The sequence below is a fragment of the Bubalus bubalis genome, chromosome 11 (genome assembly GCF_019923935.1).
Source record: "Bubalus bubalis isolate 160015118507 breed Murrah chromosome 11, NDDB_SH_1, whole genome shotgun sequence".
Taxonomy (NCBI): domain Eukaryota; kingdom Metazoa; phylum Chordata; class Mammalia; order Artiodactyla; family Bovidae; genus Bubalus; species Bubalus bubalis.
The window spans coordinates 55935601-55956040 of record NC_059167.1 but is presented as its reverse complement, the minus strand read 5'-3'; the positions used below and the strand labels follow the sequence as shown (position 1 = coordinate 55956040).

General features: G+C 47.0%; 1 protein-coding gene across 7 annotated transcripts in view; it reads right to left on the bottom strand.

Moving 5' to 3' along the window:
• TLN2 (talin 2) overlaps positions 1–20440 on the bottom strand; it is a 502016-nt gene that overhangs the window by 72900 nt on the left and 408676 nt on the right. For all 7 annotated transcript variants that reach the window (XM_044925074.2, XM_044925075.2, XM_044925072.2 and 4 more), the window contains 5 exons: positions 19587–19727; positions 18977–19158; positions 17337–17469; positions 14815–14916; positions 8198–8368 (listed from right to left, as the gene is read on the bottom strand). In XM_044925074.2, coding sequence (XP_044781009.2) covers positions 8198–8368; positions 14815–14916; positions 17337–17469; positions 18977–19158; positions 19587–19727 — 729 coding nt within the window. The remainder of the gene's footprint in view (positions 1–8197; positions 8369–14814; positions 14917–17336; positions 17470–18976; positions 19159–19586; positions 19728–20440) is intronic.

Here is a 20440-nt window from a genome sequence, read left to right as displayed (position 1 = left end):
AGAGGCTACATGAGCCACATGAACTGGCTCAGCCTGTGGCATTGGAAAGTCATGGGAACCAAGAAGAGTCCTTTCAAATCAACATCTGATGAGATGTGAAATGTATTAATTATGGATGGTTATTCTCAAGGTGGGGCTTCCTAGGTGGCTCAGTGGTAAAGAATCCACCTGCCAAGACAGGTTCAAGATGTAGGTTCGATCCCTGGGTCAGGAAGATCCTTTGGAGAAGGAAATGGCAACCCACTCCAGTACTCTTGCCTGGAGAATCCCATGGACAGAGCAGCCTGGTGGGCTACAGTCCATGAGGTCACAAAGTTGAACACGACTTAGCGACTGAACCATAACAACAACATGCTCAAGGCAATGGTGCTAGGACACAAACGTTAACTATTGACATTACTACTAAAATTACTTTAGAAGGTAATCATGTCAAATAACCTTGAGGAACAAAGATTACTTTGTTCCTTTGACTCTTCCCCAGACCAGTGTCCACCTTCTCTATTTCTCAGGCCCTCCATGGGGTTGGGAGGCACCTCCCTCCCAGACAAATTCCCCCATCTCCCTGGCACAGAGTTCTGGCTGCCATCTGGCTGGTTTCCTCACAGCTCCACCCTCTCATGCTCTGCCTGCAGAGACTGGCTCTGTTTGTCTCCTCCCTCCTCCCCTCCATCTAAATCCTAGCCCTTTTTTCAAGGGCCAACCTCAATACCACCTCCTCCCACAAGCCCTCCAGGGATGGTTGTGTGCTCATCAACCTTCCTCTACATTCCTACAGCCTTGAGAGGAAACTCAGGAGTCAAAGAGTCATCAGAAGGCAATGACCTCAAAAAGAACTGGGGGACAACTGATGCGGCCTGATTTCTGGTAATGGAAAATGATACAGCTTCTGCCTGGCTCTTTTTGAGGATGCGTGCCTTTGAAGTCTTCAGCCTCTACGTGAGAATGTTGGCTATCTTGAGGCTGTATGGCTGGCAGACTGCATGGTGAGACCACGGTAGAAGTAGCAAGGGGTGTTCCAGACCTCCAAAGTCCGGGTGATTTCCGCTCAGGAGCCAGACCTGGGAGTGACTGAGCCTTAGGTCCTTCAAGCCCCAGTGGCCATATGGCTACAGCCGCAGGAGGGACTGGGTGAGGACTGCCTCGTGGGGCCCAGTGGATCTGTACATCTGCCGGAGAGAATACAAAACTGGCAGTCTTTTAAGTCACTTCATTTCAGGGTGGCTTGTTTGTAGCAACAGCTGAGTGGGACACACCTAAGAAGGGCTCCTAAACCAGCCTTGGCATCAGAGAAGACTTCTCAGATGTGTCTAGGCCCTGGAGGAAGAATTCAGTCTCTCACAGGGTGAGGAGAAGGGGGGAACGGAGGCGGCTTCCAGGCAGAGGGCACAGCCTGTACGGAGGTCGAAGGGTGAGAAGGCATGTGCGCTGTGAAGAGGAGAGGAACGCCAAATGGGAATGGTCTGGTGCAGTGCCTGGCACACAACCCCTGCCCCCTTCTGCTGTCTCTCCACCAACCAACCTCAGCCCCATCTCTCCAGCCAGGCTCTGAGCTCCTTGCAAGCCATTTGCTCTGCTTTCCTTTAGAAGGTGAGTTTAAGGTACTGGAAGAGACTCATTTTTATTTTTGGAGGTATTTTATAAGCATAACTTTCACAGGCCATCGGTGCAAATTTCTCCTCTGGAGACTCATTTAGAAATAAATGGAGCCATCTTGGGACTTCCCTGATGGTCCAGAGGCTAAGATTTTGCACTCTTCATGCAGGGGGCCTGTGTTTGATCCCTGGTCAGGGACTAGGTCCCACATGCAGCACTAAAGATCCTGCATGCAGCAACTAAAAGACCCCACATGCAGCAATAAGACCCAGCACAGCCAAACAGGTAAACAGAAAAAAGAAAGAAATGGAATCATTTGTTTTTAGGCTTCAAAAGATCATGGGTGGCACACTTGGGGGCAGAGATGTGGTGTGTGTTGGGCGGGGGTCAGAACTGGACCTGGCCCTCCCCTGCCCCCAAGCCACAGACTGGGCTCACTGGGGCTGTGATGACATGCCCCGCTCCTCTAACTGGACCAAGAAAGCCCAACAACATTCCTAAGGACGTTGGCAAGACGCCAAGGGTTAGTGTGTACTTGTATACGCGAAAGCCAACCTGTGGACCCAATGAGACTTTTGTTCAGTTTTAAAGTCTTGGTTCTTGTATCCTGGGCTGGGTATTTGAGCATTTTATAGACAATGCTTCATCTTAGGTGACAGACAGAGGCCAGGAATAACAATAAACATCAAACCACAGAAAAGTGGCATTGCAAGGAGAGCCGCTAATTTGCAAGGGACATTTCCAGGGGACCCTTCTGTGCTAAGCACTACGCTGAGTGCCATACACCTTCTGAAATCCCTACAGCACTCCGGAAGGTGGGGATTGGATGAGAGCCCTCTGACAGCTGCAACCTGGAATGGGAGCTTAAGCACTTAGAGCTTACAGGCCTGGTGGAGGACATTCACCACTGATCAGCTGGCCATTTGCTGAGCCTAGGCCACCAGTCAAAAGGGAAATGAACCTATGGCTAGATCAGGTCAGGTTTACCAGCACTCCTGAAAAATAAACCTTAATGGACGGAATGTGCCATCTACAAGGGGGAGGTTTCAGCCTATCCCTCTAAACAGGGTGCTTTTAAACAAAGTAAAACAACCAGGTACCATGTGGCAAAAGCAAGAGACCTCAGGATCAGGAGCTATCCATAAAGTTGGCTGGGCGCCCCCTCACCTAACATCCTGGCATCAGCCTGGCCCCAGCTCTCTCAGCCACTGCGGCCTCCACACCTGACCATGAACTTATTACCAGTTCCCCAATTTTTTCCTGGAGCCTCACTCCTCGCCTCCCATGGCCTAGACTGCATGTGTCTTTCAACTCCAGGTAGCTGGCCACTGGATGAAACCCAGCCTTGGAACCTCACCCACTGCTGAAAACTAAGACATTTGGTTGATCTTTGTCCTCAGTTCCTAGGAACTTTTAACCCCTTAGTATTTCCCAAGTGATCACACAAGTGTCTGTTATTTATGGTGGCCACACAGTAGCTTATGCCAACAAGGTCTCATGGGGCCATTAGGTAGATTCAGAATGGGGCTGGCTGGGTCTTTAAGCAACACAGTATCACCCTGACCGCCACATCTGGGGAAATGAGGGGGAATGATGGAATGGTTCATCATATGACTAAACTCAGTCCATGAAGGCTACATTGTGAAATCCCAATAAAAGCTCTGGACTGGAAGCTGGTGGGTGATGCACAGCAGTAGCGGGAAGGGTGACACATCCTGAGGATATGGGAGTTGCAAATTTGAGGCCCTCCCAGATCTCACGCTCTGGGTTTCTTCTTTTGGCTGGTTATATCCTTTATCATGGACTTCTCAGGTGGTGCTTGTGGTAAAAGAACCCGCCTGCCAATGCAGGAGACTTAAGAGATGTGGGCTCAATTCCCGGGTAGAGAAGCTCCTCCAGAGGAGGGCACAGCAACTCACTCCAGTACTCTTGCCTGGAGAATCTCATGGAGAGAGGAGCCTGGAGGGCTATACAATCCATGGGGTCATAAAGAATCAGACATGACTGAAGTGATTTAGCATGCACACACACACATCCTTTATAATAAAGTGTGATTGTAAGTAGAGCAATTTCCTGAGTTGAGTTGTTTCAGAAAATTAACCAACCTAAGGAGTGGTGAGAACCCCTGAATGTAGCCAGAGCTGGTCAGAGTAAGAGAGGTCTAGGGAGCCTGGAGTTTAGGGCTGGTGTCTGAATCGAGGACAGTCTAGCAGGGGCCTGTGGTCTTACCCGGGGAATCTGACCTAATGCCAGGTAGTGGGAGAACCATACTGCCCAGGTGCCATGCAGTGGCCATGGCTGCCTTGATCCACCGTAGGGAGACAGGAGCCTTCCAAAAGACCCAAGAAACTCCTTTGGTAGATGAGAAGGTAGTGAGAGATGGGGAACGATAACTCTTTTGAATGATTAAATGAAATAGGAGAACTCCAACAAGAGGCTATGTGAGCCATAGGAAGGTGAAAATTGAAAAGCCACGGGAATCAAGAAGAGTCCTTCAAATACAACGTCTGATGAGATGTGACATATGTGATCATGAATGGCTATCCTGTGGGAACTGTGTCAGAACGCAAAGCTTTCTCCCTGAGGGATGTGATGGAGGGGAACTGGTCATTTTAGGCCAATGGCGGATTTCATGGCACAGAGAAGGTAAAACATAAAATGTGCAGATTGCTTCATTTTGATGGAAGCCTGAAAAATGACATCTGTACATAATTCTTCAGAGAGAGAATCTCACATAAATATGATCTCATTGATTAAAAAGGTAAAATGTAAGGTGCACGTTTCTGTAAATCTCACTTAGACTGAAGTGACTATGGGTGGCAAAAAATATCAGCAACTCTGTGCTTTTATATTAAAGCAAGTACACATTTTGAGGGAGAAGAGAGCAACTGGCCAAGTTATCTGGTTTTCCATAAAGGTATGGTAAGGGATCAGAAGCTAATTTGGGGAGTGGCAGAAGTAAATCACAAAACAGTTCTCTGAAACTCCCTGGAAAACATAAAGGACACTTCCCATACCAAGCATCAAAACCTACAAAAATACATCCTTGCTCTTGGCTGTCCCAGAAATGAATCACCCAGAATTCTGTTCTCCTTCACTCCACATATTAAAGTTTTACAGATACTTAAAGGGCCAGCTCAGAGTCTTTGAAGCCTGCTCCAATTACTCCATGCCTCACCCAGGACTGCTTTCTCTAACTCCAATGGCAAACCTCATCTTGATCACACTGCGGAGGCCAAACCCCACATGCAGGCTGCCTGAGCACACCAGCTTCAGACAGGGAAAGACACAGCAGGCTCTCAATTAAGGCAGGCTTAGCAGACCAAGGACATCTGGAAAGGGGAGCCCGCAGGCTCAACAATGAGGTCGTTATCTTAGAATCCGGAGGGGCTCCTTGTTTTGTTCCTCACAGAACAACACAGGAGAAAAATCAGACTTCACTCCTCTTTGGAAACAAGTCTGAAGTAGAATTCCAAGGGAGCCTTACTTCTTTATTACAATGTTTCAACTACAAAGCCCAGTAAAGCAGGCGTGGACATCATAGGAGCTTGGAAAATGGAAGAAAAGGCTATGGGGGCAGACCTCACCTTCAGTAGAGAGAAAAAAACAACTAATAATGAGAACTGCCCAATGATGGACAGCGGGGGATATTTGTTGGAATGTTACAGGCAGAAGTTGGAAGGTCCCTTCAAGGAGGATGGGGGCGGGGGACTGAGTGGGGGAGGGCTGGTGGGGGCCAGAGCTCTGGAGGTAGAGAAGGAGTGTAGAAGGGGCTCAGTGGGATGGAGGTGAGGTCATACACCAAATGCCTTGTACTCGTGATTCATTAACACCAGGCTCTGGGCCTGCCTCTTTTTAATTTTTTTCTTGCTAGATCAAAGCCACTGAAAACCATTCAACCACATTTTAACCACATTTCCTCTGCAAACAAGGACTATGACACCTAATACATACATACATACATATATCACCTAACACACAGCAAGTAACACCTAGTGAATATTTGCCCAAAGAATTAGCAATCCCCTTAATCCAAGGGGATTAAGTCTCTGCATTTGGCCTCTTAGGAAAGGGGCTGCAAGCCAAGGTGCAGTGTCCCAGGCTCCCTGTGACAGGCCTGGTGGAGTCAGCGGACAGCACGGGCGATTGCTATTGGTGAGAGGATCCACAGCAACCCTGAGCTGCTGTCGCTCATCACACGTCTTAGTTCATCACCTGGTGCTTTAGGCCTTTCACTGGAAACTACCCCACGCTGGTCTCCAGCCACCACCTCCGATCAGAAGATGTCATTATCAAGCTTACAGCGCTGACTACAAATGCTCAACCATGAGTTTCCTTGGCAAAAAAAGACTTCCACGAGGACCTCAGAACCCACAGTCCCAGCAGGTGTGCTAATATCGTAAACATGCAGAAGCATCCTAATTTGAGTTATTCTCTGAGAACAAAACTCCCTCAGGTTAGGAGTAGAGATGCGGCATTTAAACAGCCCTGGAGAAAAGACAAGCCAGAACTGAGTCTTGAAAGTGAGTCCTGGCTCGTCCAGTTCAGGGAGGGAGCAGAGTGGGTGGGCCTGACTCTGGGACACCTGTCACTAACCCATCACAGCCAAGAGGGCATTCTTGTTCTTGCTCTGCCCAGCGCTTCAGCAACTAGACTTATTTCGCCAGAAGACTCAAAACAACTTGAGGGCCAAGGCTGGCTCTCAATATTTTTAGCATCACCAGAATTAGTCTCTTAAGAGTTGCCAGATGCATGAGTGAAAAACTGAACATAGAGGTTGCAAGTCAAAACATTATTCATGCTGTTTCCAGAATGGAGTTTCTAGACTATTGGTGGGTTGTTATCATCCCATGTTGCTCACAATAAAGCCCCAGCTGCTCCATGTGGGGAGGAAGCCGGTCACAATACAACCTGGACTCCCCTCCCATCCCACTGTCCCTACACTCTCCATGCCCTATACATACCAGGATGTACGTGCTCAGTTAGGTCTGACTCTTTGTGACCACATGAACTGTAGCCTGCCAGGCTCCTCTTGTCCATGGGATTCTCCCGGCAAGAATACTGGAATGGGTTGCCATTTCCTTCTCCAGGGGATCTTCCAGACCCAGGGATTGAGCCCAAGTCTCTTTGTATCTCCTGCATTGGCAGGTGAATTCGTTACCACTGTACCACTGGGGAAGCCCAGGCCAAGTGCTAAAAAGATCACAATCCTTCTATAACTCTATCTATACCTTTGCAGATGTTGTTTCCTCTTCCTACCGTGGCTCTAGCTACCCTTATATGCCAGGTAATTTCCTTTTGTTGAGACTCATCAGCCCTCCTCCCTGTCTCTCTCCTTGACCCTCCCAGCCCTGCTCCAGGCCGAGTTCACCTGTGTTTCCGTAGGGTGCAGGCTCAGCCCTGTCCCCACATGCACCTCATCAGACATCTCAGGCAACTCAGCAGAGATGTCAGCTTCCACATGTGTACAATGGGAACCACCCATGTCACAGAGTTTTTATGAAGATTAAATAGGATGAGGGCATAAGATGTCGTAAATGACACAGAGTCAGCGCTCAATAACTATTAGCTCCGACAACACTATCTGTGATTCTGACTCAGTCTAGAGTTTTCTCCGCTATACCACTTGACTCATTTGAAGATCTTAGAGATACAACAAGACACACTAAGAAATACATATGGATCCCTGGAGCTTGAAGGTCAGTATCCTAGAGAAATCTTTCCAGTAGTGCTCCCTTAAGTCAGTCTGCTTAGAAGAAGACATTCAGATCAGAAGACTTAGTGGAGGAACCTGTTAGAACAAAATACGAGTGTAGTGGGAAGCCTCCACACCCTCTCCAGGTTCCAGAAACCTGAGGAAACTTAAGGTTCATGCTGGATTTACGAGTAAAACAATCACTCTGACAAAATCATTCCCAAGAGAGAAGAACATGCTGCCACCATCTCTGGCCACTTAAAGTACCCGAGCGACACATCAGGCTGAAGAAATGTTCCACTTGCAAACTGGTGAGGGAGATTTTCATATTAAACTACTGTCCCCAAGGCAACAGCAGTGTATGCCACAGGTGACCGGGCACCATGTTACTCTTTGAACTTAACTACCAGGAATGGAAAGGACACTTACTGGAAAACAACAGAAGTTTGCTTTGTGTAAGCTGCGTGTCAACACCAAGTAGGTGCCCGGCTGGTATGGTTTTTATTCCTGTAATAACCACACAGTATATTTTTCTTTCCCAAGGACTCTTGCCTATACATGCCTGAGCTCTAGAGCCTGTCAGCCTCAACTACTGACCCACACAATGCAGTTACTGAAGCCCATGAGCCTTGAGTCCGTGCTCTGCAATGAGAGAGGCCACCGCAATGAAAAGCCCATGCACGACAACAAAGAGTAGCCCCCGCTCCCCGAAAGTAGAGAAAGCCCATGCGCAGCAAGAAGACCCAACACAGTCAAAAAATAATAATAAAATAACGATAATAAAATGATTAATTAAAAAAATGCCACCATCCAAAATGTGGAGGTGCCTTCCCTGGAGGGATATGATACAGAGGAACTTCTGATGGCTTCTCAGTGTCCTCGGTGAGTCCCTAGCACCCTGAGTTGTACCTTGGGGTTTCCTCCGCCTTCCTTGGCTGCATACAGCATCTGCAGGGCAGACTCTGCGAGCGTCTTGGTCTGGTCCAGCACCGTCATCTGCTGCTGATGGTCCAGAATCTTGGAGGCGACACCCACTGCAGCTAAGATCAAGGGCTCAAAGTAGCTCGCCAGCTGTGTCACCTTTCAAAAAACAACAAACACATACATGAGTCTCCTTTAGGGGTCCCACTGGTGAGGAGGGAGCTTCCTGGGTGGCTCAGTGATAAGGAACCCATCTGCCAAATCAGGAGATGCAGGGGCTGAGGGTTTGATCCCTGGGTTGGGAAGATCTCCTGGAGGAGGAAATGGCAATCTACTTCAGTATACTTGCTTGGAAAATCCCATGAACAAAAGAGCCTGGTGGGCTGCAGTCCATGGGGTGGCAGAGAGTCAGCCACGACTGAGCACAGCACTACCACCGGTGGGGAGAGTGGGGAGAGACGAGGGCAGAGACGGAAAGAGCTGCAGGGAGAGGCAGATCTGCTGGACTCCACCTTTGTTTTTCTCTACTGTATATCCAGTGCTATGAACTATAGTCGCCATGTTCCATTTATTAGATCCTCGGACCTTATTCCTTGTTCAGTTTCAATTTTGAGAGTACTTGTAATGAGTGAATTCTTGCTTGGATTTCTATTCCTCTGGGAAGTTCTCTGTCTCTCTCTGATCATAGCAGAAGTGCTAAGAAATCTGTCCTGAGATCCAGAGTTAGGTGTGAGAATTTTACAAATCTTACAAAGTTTTAACTTCACGAATAGAAGAGCTTTTGAAAGAAGCAAAGGTGAACAATGTACAGACTCAAAAGGAAGGGGGCTAGGAGAGCGGCGGGGGAGCAGGGAGATGAGAGAAGCAGCCTTAAAGTAAGGGAAGGGAAGTCGCTCAGTCGTGTCCGACTCTTCGCAACCCCAAGGACTGCAGCCTACGAGGCTCCTCCATCCATGGGATTTGCCAGGCCTTAGAGTAAAGGCACCCTCAAAAGGGTTTTAGAAAGTCAACCCACTGCCCTCCACCCCCAAGTATTTTGACCAAACCATGGATTTGGGGGAAAAAAAAAAAAGAGATTTCCCATCAGTCAAAATGTTCTGTTTATGATGAACCCAACCTGGGATAGATCATGGCACCTGATCCCATCATTTCATGGCAAATAAAAGGGGAAAAAGTAGAAGCAGTGACATTTTATTTTCCTGGGCTCCAAAAATCACTGCAGATGGTAACTGCAGCCATGAAATTAAAAAGACACTTGCTCCTTGGAAGAAAGCTATGACAAACCTAGACAGTGTATTAAAAAGCAGAGATATCAGTTTGCTGACCAAGGTCCATATAGTCAAAGATATGGTTTTTCCAGTAGTCATGTATGGATGTGAGAGTTGGACCATAAAGAAAGCTGAACACCAAAGAATTGATGCTTTTGAACTGTGGTGTTGGAGAAGACTCTTGCAAAGAGTCCTTTGCAAGGAAATCAAACCAGTCAATCCTAAAGGAAATCAACCCTGCATATTCATTGGAAGGACTGTTGCTGAGGCTGAAGCTCCCATACTTTGGCCACCTGATGTGAAGAGCTGACTTATTGGAAAAGACCCTGATGCTGGGAAAGACTGAGGGCAGGAGGAGAAGTGGGGGTAGCAAAGGATGACATGGTTAGATAGGATCACCAACTCAATGGATATGAATTTGAGCAAACTTCAGGAGATAGTGGAGGAGAGAGGAGCCTGGAGTGCTACAATCCAGGGGGTCACAGAGTAGGACATGACTTACTGGTTGAAAAACTACGTGGGAGAACAAAAAAAGTCCATCAAGACAGTTAAGCAGTGCTACAGCAGAGCTCTGTCTCTAGTTGGTAACACTATAGATGGCGCACACAGTCGTCCCTTGGTATCTGCAGGGGGTTCCAAGATCCCCGTGAATACCAAGAATCCGAGGATGCTCACATCCCTTATATGAAATGCTGTAGTACAGTCGGCCCTCTGCATCTGTGGTTTCAGCATCCGTGGATACACGGGGCTGAGTGGACACGCTCACCAAAGCTCACCATCTACCTAGCATCTGTAATATCAGATGTTAACATTTTGTTGTACTTGCTTCAAATGCCATCATCTATTCCCACTCGGATAAAATACAAGAGGGGGGTGGTGGTGGTGGGGGCTGTGGCAAGGTGAGGGTCCAAAATATGAATGTTCATTACAGTAATACTGTGAGACTTCCTTGGTGGTCTAGTGGTTAAGACTCTGTCTTCCCAATGCAGGGGGCCTGGGTTCAATGCCTGAGTGGGGAACTAAGATCCTACATGCTACAACTAAACCTATGTGCTGCAACTAGAGAAGCCTGCACATTGCCAAGAAGAGCCTGTGAGCCACAGTGAAGACCCAGCACAGCCAAAATAAATAAGCAAATAAAGTAAAATTATATATATATATAGAGAGAGAGAAAGAGAGAGAGAGCGCGCGCGCGCGCGAGAGAGAGAGAGCGAGCGAGCTAGTAGTGAGATAAGACTATCACTGAAAAACAAACAGTTCTACTTTTCTATCCCCAGTTACAGTTATCTTACACATAGGTTTCAAAGCACTTGAGCAGGGCTGCTGCTGGCCCTTATGGTGCTTTGTATAATTTTAAAGGGGCTCCCCATCCTCTGGGCAGACTGACTGATGCCAAGGCACGTGACTTGGCTGGATTTTGGCCCCCAGGCTCCCTGCTTCAGGCAAAGACCTCTGTGTCAGGCGCAGTCTGCACGATCCAGGCACAGTCCTGCATGTTTGCATTGGATTTCATCTCCACTTCCCCAGGAAGGGCACTGGTCTCACCACCAAGAGCAGTGATGGGTCATCAGGAGTCAGATGGGTCAGGACTCAGGATGGGTCCTGTCAGTACTAAAGGAGTCAAAATATTTAACGTGCTAGAATCCAACATGTTTTCTAGATTAGTTTTACTCAGATAGGAAAGAATCTACCTGCAGTGTAGGAGACCCAATTTCTATCCCTGGGTCGGGAAGATCCCCTGGATCCCTGGAAAAGGGATAGGTTACCCACTCCAGTATTCTTGCCTGGAGAATTTCAGGGGCAGAGAAGCCTGGCAGGTTACAGTCCATGAGGTCGCAGAATTGGACATGACTGAGCGACTAACACTTTATTATTTTGAAAGTGCATTTTAGGGATTTCCCTGGTCCAGTGGCTAAGACTTAAAGCAGGGCGCCTGGGTTCAATCCCTGGTCAGGGAACCAGACCCTACATGCTGCAACTAAGACCTGGCACAGCCAAATAAATATATATATATATTTTAAAAAGTACATTTTTTCAATGCAACTATAAAATGCTGTGCGCTGAGCATAAGTGAACACAGCTAACCGTGTGCCTGACTGCCTCAGGGAGGGAGGGTGGTGGGGTGATGGGGAGTAAGCTGTAGCTGCAAAGCCTCTAGATTCAAATCCTCCCTACTGACTCTGTTTTAAGACATCTTAGGCAGGTTCCATCCTATTATTAATACTAAATTTTAGTTTTCTCCTTGGTAAAATGTAAGTAAGTTTCTTCAGATTTCTCAGGGATTAATTCAGCATATGTAAAGGCCTTAGCACCGGCCTCCATGTGGTATAGCCTGCGCTAGGGGTCCTTATTCCTCACATATTGTGGGACAAAGGTTTGAAAGGGATGGGATTTTTTTTCTGTATTTAATAAGTCTGGCAAGGACTCCAACAGCTTCTGTTCTTAGAGACATGATAGAAAAGGAAATTTTCTTACGTGGGTTAGCACAGAAGTTAAAATAAAACAGAATTTTGAGTATTTGGTACATGATGTGAGTCCCTAGGCCTAGGGGAGGTGAGTGGGTTGAATGGTGACCCCTCCCAAAGGTATGTCCATGTCCAAACCCTGGAGCCTGTAAAGGTGATCTTACAAAGGGATCTCTGCATGCATATTTACGGATCTTAAGACGAGATCACTTTGCCAATAAAGATGTGTATAGTGAAAGCTATAGTTTTTCCAGAAGTCATGTACGGATGTGAGAGTTGGACCACAAAGACGACTGAGCGCCACAGAATTGATGTTTTCAAATTATGGTGCTGGAGAAGACCTTTGAGAGTCCTTGGACTGCAAGGATATCAAACTAGTCAGTCCTAAAGGAAATCAATCCTTCATTGGAAGGACTGATACTGAAGTGCCAATACTTTGGCCACCTGATGCAAAGATCTGACTCATTGAAAAAGATCCTGATGCTGGGAAAGACTGAGGGCAAAAAGAGAAGGAAGTGGCAGAGGATGAGATGATTGGATGGTATCATTGACTCAATGGATGAGTTTGAGCAAACTTTGGGAGACAGTGAAGGACAGGGAAGCCTGGTGTGCTGCAGCTCATGGAGTCACAAAGAGTCGGATACAACTTAGTGACTGAACAACAACAGCAACAAAGATGAGATCATCCTGGATTTCTTGGGTGGGCCCAAAACCTGATGACAAGTGTCCTTAGAAGAGACAGGAAAAGGGAAGGCAGAAAAGTGGGCAAAAAAGTGACCAGGGAAAGAGCCAGGCCAAGATTCAGTCAAGGAAGGCCAAGAACCACCACCAGGAGGAAGCTGCAAAGAACAGATTCTCCCCAGAGCCTGCACAAAACTTGTGGCCCTGCCAACATCTTGATTTTGGGCTTCTGGAGTCCAGAGCTGTGAGAGATTAAATTTCTGTTGTTTTAAGCCCCCCAGCTTGTGGTACTTTGTCTCAGCAGCCGTGGGAAACCAATCCAGGTGGGGTCTGAGAATCTGCCTTTATCGCTCCAAGTGGTACCGAAGCTGCTGAATTGGGGCCCCACATGAGCACCTCCACGAAACATGAACCAGGTGAGTATTAACTATCAGCCCATGATCTCTGTGGACCAAGGACCCCTAGGCTACCTTTGTCTAGAACTCCCTTTCAGAAGATGAGCCTTGTTTAGTCAAGGGGCCAAGAATCAACTGATAACTCAAGTGACACAAGTAAGTTTTCTTCTCAGGCCACCCACTGACAGAGGAATTAACCTTGCACACAAACAACATTTTTGCAGAGATAAAGATGTTACCCTGGAAGTTTAGAAATATTTTCTTATGAAATTCCACTGGAATCAAAAGCAGCTGTTGGGGACTTTACTGGTGACCCAGTGGTTAAGAATCTACCTACCAAGGCAGGGGACACAGGTTCGATTTCTGGTCCCAGAAGATTCCACCTGCCACTGGAGCAGCTAAGCCCACAACTGCTGAGCCCGTGCCCATGCTCCGCAACAAGAGAAGATACTGCAATGAGAAGCCTGTGCACCTAGAGAAAGCCTATGCTCTGGAGTGAAGACCCAGCACAGCCAGAAAATAAAATAAATACGTTAAATAAAAGTAACTGCTGAAACGAAGTTCAGCTTCTTTGCCAAACTTATTCTGCCCACAATAGTCACATACACCGCACGCCAGCCTCCAGGCGTGTCCTTCCACCCGCGCAAACCATTCCACACCGGTGGACAAGCCCTTTCTTATCATAAAGGGGCTCAGTTGAGAAATGAAATTGGCCACACTTGAAATGGCAGAGAGACACTGACCATTTGAAATCTCAAACGCCTCTTCTTAGAACTGGCAGGAAGCTTAGTAGGCCCTTAAGTAATATGAAAAAGCAGGAATATTGATTTTTTAAAATCAATACCTGCAGAGACGATTTGGCTACTGGATTTCTTGATCTGCACATTGCTGACGGTGGCACTGATAAATGCTAGGAAACCCTGCATGTTGTTAAAAATCCAATGTCTGTCCTCTCCCTGCTGAGGCCTTGACCAGTCAATGCTCCCTGAAGGATCTGCAAAATGACCCCAAACAGGCAAAGCATTATGCAGTGCCTGAAACCATGTGGGTCTGAGTGCTCAGTTGAAGGGCTGACAGAGTGGCCACACGGTGGTTTTAGCCATCGAGGGTGAAGTCTGAAAGTCTGCTTTGCTTCCTCATGTCTGAAAATGGACCAGAAACTGTGGAGGAACACTGTGTCCCAAACACACTGGGAGGAGGCTGGCCAGCCAGGGCAAAAAAACGGCAGACACCAGGCCAGGAATGCCAAGTTCAGTCTCTGGCTTGTTCCAGGAAAGATCAAGAGCAAGAAGTAAATGCCTTGTTAGCTGCAAAGTCTGACCATGGCTAAGTGCTAAGACGCTTCAGTTGTGTCTGACTCTTTGGGACTGTATGGATTGTAGTCTGCAAGGCTCCTCTGTCCAAGGGATTTCCCAGGCAAGAATACTGGAGTGGGTTGTCATTTCGTACTCCAGGGGATCGTCCTGACCCAGGGACTGAACGTGAGGCTCCTGTGTCTCCTGCATTGGCAGGCAGGTTCTTTACCACTAGTGCCATCTGGGAAGCCCCAGAAAAATTTCCCTGCAGTTTTTGTCTCAATGCCAAGTCAAAATAGATCCTTGAGGGGGTCATTTTTGGAGAAGCTGTTGAGGGAGGCTGAGTGGTCTTTTCTCTAATGTAGGCCAGCACTGACCTGGCTCTAACACCGGCCAAGAGCCTTTGAGGAACAAGAGCAACAGAATCAATATCCTCTCTCCCCTCCACCCCCACCTCCTCCTTGCACTCTTGGCAGGGTCCCCGCACCCAGCGTCTGTTACCTTATGTCCCAGCTGAGCTGCTTCTCCCCGAGCCGCTGTGGCAATGGGATCGATAAGGTGCCCGATTTCCTGGACCACTGAAGTCAGCTGCTCCTGTAAGGCCTGATAAGGAGACAGATCTGTCAAGTTCACCCCACAACAGCTCCCCAAGTAGTTGTACTGATTTAAAAAGGCCCACGTGAAAGATAAGGGAGGTCACAAAAAATGGATGTCAAAATGCCTGGGCGTACCCTCCAGCCACTGTTCCACTCTAGCCCTCCCAGGGACCCTCGGTTCCTCTGGGATAGACCCCCCAGTTCTACCAATAAGGGGCATGAGGCGGGCCCTAGGAACACTTTTGCTACTGGCTTCTCACTCAACTGGAGCTAGTGGTATCTTTATTTTGGGTTACTCAGCATCATTACTGGAAGAGTGGAACTGTGGTGGCTTTCCAATAAGGGAAAAGAACTGTGTCCAAATGGAAGGAACTGCCTTGGGGTCTGAGGGATATTCAGGTTGCTGCGTCCTCAGAATTAAGTACCCCTTAAGTGGGGAACGGGGAGGAAAGTAACCTAAAAATGATATTGGCTCTTAGAGCAGGATTATTTCCCAGACACCATCCAATGAAAATGCCAGATGAGGTGCCCACTAGGCTTAGGTCAGGAGCTCTATGCGCTGTACTTGGTGACGCGGATACCATTGTTGAAAATGGCACCCTCAAGGCATTTCTTCTCAGGTTTGAGAGACAGTTTAATTTCTCCATCCCAAAGAATTGAACTGCTCTCAAGAGACGAGGGAGGTACCTAGATGATTCTGAAGTGTGAAGGGGGTGAGGAATTCAAAGATGGAGAGTGCTAACTGGTAGTGGGAAAGATCAGATCCTTCAGTGGGAATCTTCCACGGAGCTTTCCGAGACAGATAGGATTTCTAGGTCAGAATGCTGGGTGTTTTGGGTCTGCACATGCCAGCACGGAATGGGTTGATTCCTAAAAAGGTGACAATGTCCTGCCTATTAAATAGGACCTCTGGGCTACTCTCTCACTCAGCAATGCTGCACATGGGCTGGTGAGCTTTGAGCAGAGTTCACTCAATGAGAGGAGCAACCTAACACATAAGCTTGGAAACAAAATCCTGGGTAAGAAATAAAAAAAGGAAAGAGAGTGATAGAGGTGGGTGGAGAGAAACCTCCACACTTTCAAGGGTCTTATTTAGCAAATTACTTCTGGTCTTCCCACTCATAATGTAACTGCAGTTAAGAATGTGAGACTATCCAGGCAAGGTTGTCTTGTTAAATTAAATATGGCTTGTTAAATTAAATATGGTATAAGTAGAAAGCACTGCAGATAAAAGGGAGGGATTTTCTTCCCAAGGAGAAAGTCAAGACAGAGGATATACTTTGGAAGGGTGGTGAAAGAATGGGAGAGCAAGAAGTGGGAGGGGTGCTCATCATCTCAGTTTCTTGCTCAAGGTGCTAGTTACAGGATGTGCTTAGTCAGTGGCGGTCTATGAAGCTGCACACGTGACTAGCACACTGTTTTGTACGTATATTCTACTTTAATAATAAGTTAACAATAATTCTAACATTCCACATGGAATGAGAATGCACATTCTTCTTTCTTTCCTTGGAAATGAGGAAGATGGGTAAAGTTGGAGAGAAATAGTTCTATTAATAAAAATAACCAATTCCAACTCCAGACTCTGCTTAGAGATAGGCCAAAGTTCTTTTTTTTTCCCCTATTCTTTGGCCATCCCACATGACATGCAGGATTTTAGTGCCCCAACCAGAGACTGAACCTGTGCCCCCTGTGGTGGAAGCGCAGTGTCTTAACCACTGGACCACCAGGGAAGACCCCAAGGTTTATTGCCGATGAGCTCTGGGTCAGGAAGGAAACATCAGTCAATAAACCATCCATATTTATTAAGCACCTTGAGTGTCAGGCACTTTCACACAGGAAAAAAAGAAGTATGAATCAGGGGACTTGGTAATAAGTAATAGAAAAAACTCAAGGGAGCAAAGTAGGAAAGTCTATCTCAACTTCAAAATAATGGGCAAGAGAGGGCAAAGTGACTGAATAGAATACAAGAGGTCTCTCAATACTAGACACTGAGTAACAAGGGCAGAATCTGTGATTTCTGCATGGACAAAACACAGAGCATTGAACGCTGAATTTGCCCATTAGTCTAAAAAGCACATTGCTGAAATATGACAGGAAGCACTCAAAATTTACATGCTTAGGCCTGTTCTACTGAGGTCCTCAACTGAATATGGTAACTCCACTTACGGATACACTTTTGACAATAATCATTGCCTCCCAAATTTTAGCCACAGTGCACGTGTTCCTTCACCAAAGCATTGTTCTCTGCTCCACATGTGCCCTACCCCCTCCCAGGAACTTCCTAGGCTGGTTCCAGGGGAAGATGGTCCAATGATGAAACTCCTGCATCAACAACATGTTGGTGCTATTCCCCAGTTCCCAAAGCCTGGTGCCGGGATTCTTCAGTCCTTCCAGAGGCTTTCAGGCTGATCACACAGCCCCATATACCTCCACGGAGATGTCATCCCTCGTGGCCAAGCTCTGGCTGACGGCCGCCAGCGAGGCCTGCTCGATGTCCCGGATGCACCGGTTGATGCTGTCGATGGAGAAGTCACACTCTCTCTGTCCCGGGGCCTTGTCCCTAGAAGGGACAGGGCAAGTTGAACACAGGGTCCATGAAGTGCAAGTCCTACAACCTGCTCCAGCACTAGCGGGCCAGGAGCCCCTGTCTACTTTCTACCCCACTCCATTGCTTTAGCAAGTGAATCCCTGACCTTTGCTTGGCAATGCTTCTCTGCAGGACCTAGGCATTTCTTCATTTAACACTTGTGCTCAGTCTACTTATTTATGGTGGGAAGGGTAGGGTGCTGTCCTGCATCTCAGGCAGGTTGCCAGGCAAATGAAACAGTTTGGTATTGGATTCTCCATTCAGTGGCTTAAACAAAGAAACATCATTTAAACAAAACAAAACAAAAATCAGTGCATTTCCAGTGTAAATATACTATGCTCTCTACATTGCATACTACTCACAAAGTCCTGGGCTATGGCAGGAGTTAAAATATTTAGTGGATCTTTCTTCGCAAGGCATTAGAAAGTTGACATGATCCTGAGTTTTAAAAGCAATTGAAAGACAAAATATAACTGAGGAAAGGGATGCAATTCCATACTGTGGGCTATTAACTTTGGTCAACTTCAAAAATATTTTACCTACGCAGGGAATAACTTTTCAGGCTCCTACTATCACCAAGGAGAGTAGGGATGCCAAGAGTTACTGTAGGACCTAGAATATTCTTTTCGTCTTACCAGCAAGGTAAGTTAACCATGCAGTGAAAGCGAAAGTTGCTCAGTCGTGTCCAACTCTTTGAGACCCCATGGACTACACAGTCCATGGAATTCTCCAGGCCAAAATACTGGAGTGGGTAGCCTTTCCCTTCTCCAGGCAATCTTCCCAACCCAGGGTCGGACCCAGGTCTCACGCATTGCAGGCAGATTCTTTACCAGCTGAGCCACAAGGGACAAATGTACAAAGTACAAAGTGAAGTTGCTCAGTTGTGTCCGACTCTTTGCAATCCCATGGACTGTAGCCTATCAGGCTCCTCCGTCCGTGGAATTTTCCAGGCAAGGGTACTGGAGTGGGTTGCCATTGCCACAAGGGAAGCCCAAAGTTAACCACGAATCCTGCTAAATATACAGTGGTGCTCTCTGCCTAAGCTCCTAGGTATAGACAATACGGTACAATGGTTAGAAGGACTGAGGAGAAAGCAATCAGACCTGGAGATGACCTTGGGAATGTTATCTAAATTTCTTTCTGGATTCTCTCATCAGAAAAAGGGAGATAAGAGCAGCATCTACTTTACAAGGTTGTTATGATAAACATAAAATTAATACAGGTAAAATGCCTTGAATAGTATCGAACATATAACAAATATTTAAGTTAGTATTTGTATTGTTGTGACAAGTGCTACCATTGGTCCCAAAGAGGTAAAGAAGAAAAAATCAATAATCAATAACAATTTTACCTACTGGATATGAATTTGAGCAATGACAATAATCAATAACATTGCTATTAAATAAAAGTCCTGATGGGCTTATCCCCCTCCTGCCCTGTGAGATGCAGGCTGCAAGCAATTTCTGAAGGAGACACTAACCTGATGGACGTGATGAGACTCTTGATAGAGTCAGACACAGTGTGGGAATGTCCGGCTAGCACAGACCAGGTGGGCGGGTCTTTGGGATTGATGGCCAGTGAGCGGGCAGTGCGGATGAGGTACGATGAGCTTTCCAGCATAGTCTTGGCTGAGACCAGGATTGGTTCCTGTGCCTGGGAGCCCTGGGACCAGACAGCAGAAGTCAAGTGCAGGGCACACAGATTAAGTGAATGAGTTTGACCTAGGAAGGTCATGTTCTTTATCAAGACAGAGGGAAGGGAACCACGGAGGCTGGCTCACATGGAGCCTGGATGGGGAGAACTTGGGGCCATGTCCAATCTTTAAGTATCATTTTTGAGTTTGACATATACCAAGAATCAGCCCCAAACCTATGCCCAGAGATTATTCTCAACATATAAAACCAAGACATCACCTTTTGAGAGATATACCAACACAGTTTCATTAACTGCATGCGTCATCACTGGCAAAATAACAGTGCCCTATGTACCGACAGAGAGGGGTTTTGGAATTCTTAACTGTTCATTCCATTCAGGGACACACAAAACTAGCCACAGGCCTCAATGTCACTGTTGCTGTGAAGACTCCCTACCTCGGAGCTGATCTGGGCGGGAACGCTGACAAACTCAGGGTTGGAGGCGAATGCCGTCAAGTTCTCCACGGCTGCGATCAAGGGGGCGGTGGCGACGCGACACTTGCTGCGGTTGTCCTCGGAGAAGTCCCCATCCAGGGCCTGATGGGGGCAAACGCAGAGATCACCCCCGGGCCACGGCAATCACCGCCCAGTGAAAAGGCTCAATGGGAATACTCAAAAGGTCTGGTGAGTTCATAAGCAATGAATAAGAACTGATGAGCAGGATCTCCGCCATCAAGCAGAGTGGCTAAGTGAGCAATGATAAGGAATAAAGTGCAACATATGGCTCACAGGCCAGCCGACCTCACAGTCCCTCAACTCCCTGCTCACATGATTCAAAGGGTGCCCTGTTCTCCACTCCCCAGTCATGCTACCAACCTTGCGGCTGAGTCACTTTCTTCCCTACTTTTGAAACAATGTTTTGGCCCCTCCATTTCCACTCCAATTAATTCTATTCCCTCCCAAACTATAAAAATACAGTTTTTCACACTGTGTGGTACTTTGAACTTCTTCTAAGTTTACCCGGACATCCCTGAATAACTGACAGAGGGAGGGCTTTTGTATCTGCCCTTCTGAAATGAGCAAAATGGAATGCAATGGAGAAAACATAGAACTATTTTAAACTAGAGTTTAAACTAGTTTAAACTTTAAACTATTTTTAAACTATTTAAAAAACTAGAACTATTTCCTGAAATATGGACGAATCTCACAGACATAATATTTAGGTAAGGAGGTCAGACACAATATGATACCCATGATATGATTCTATTTGTGCAAAGTACAAAGGCAGGTGAGACTGAGTGTTGGCTGTC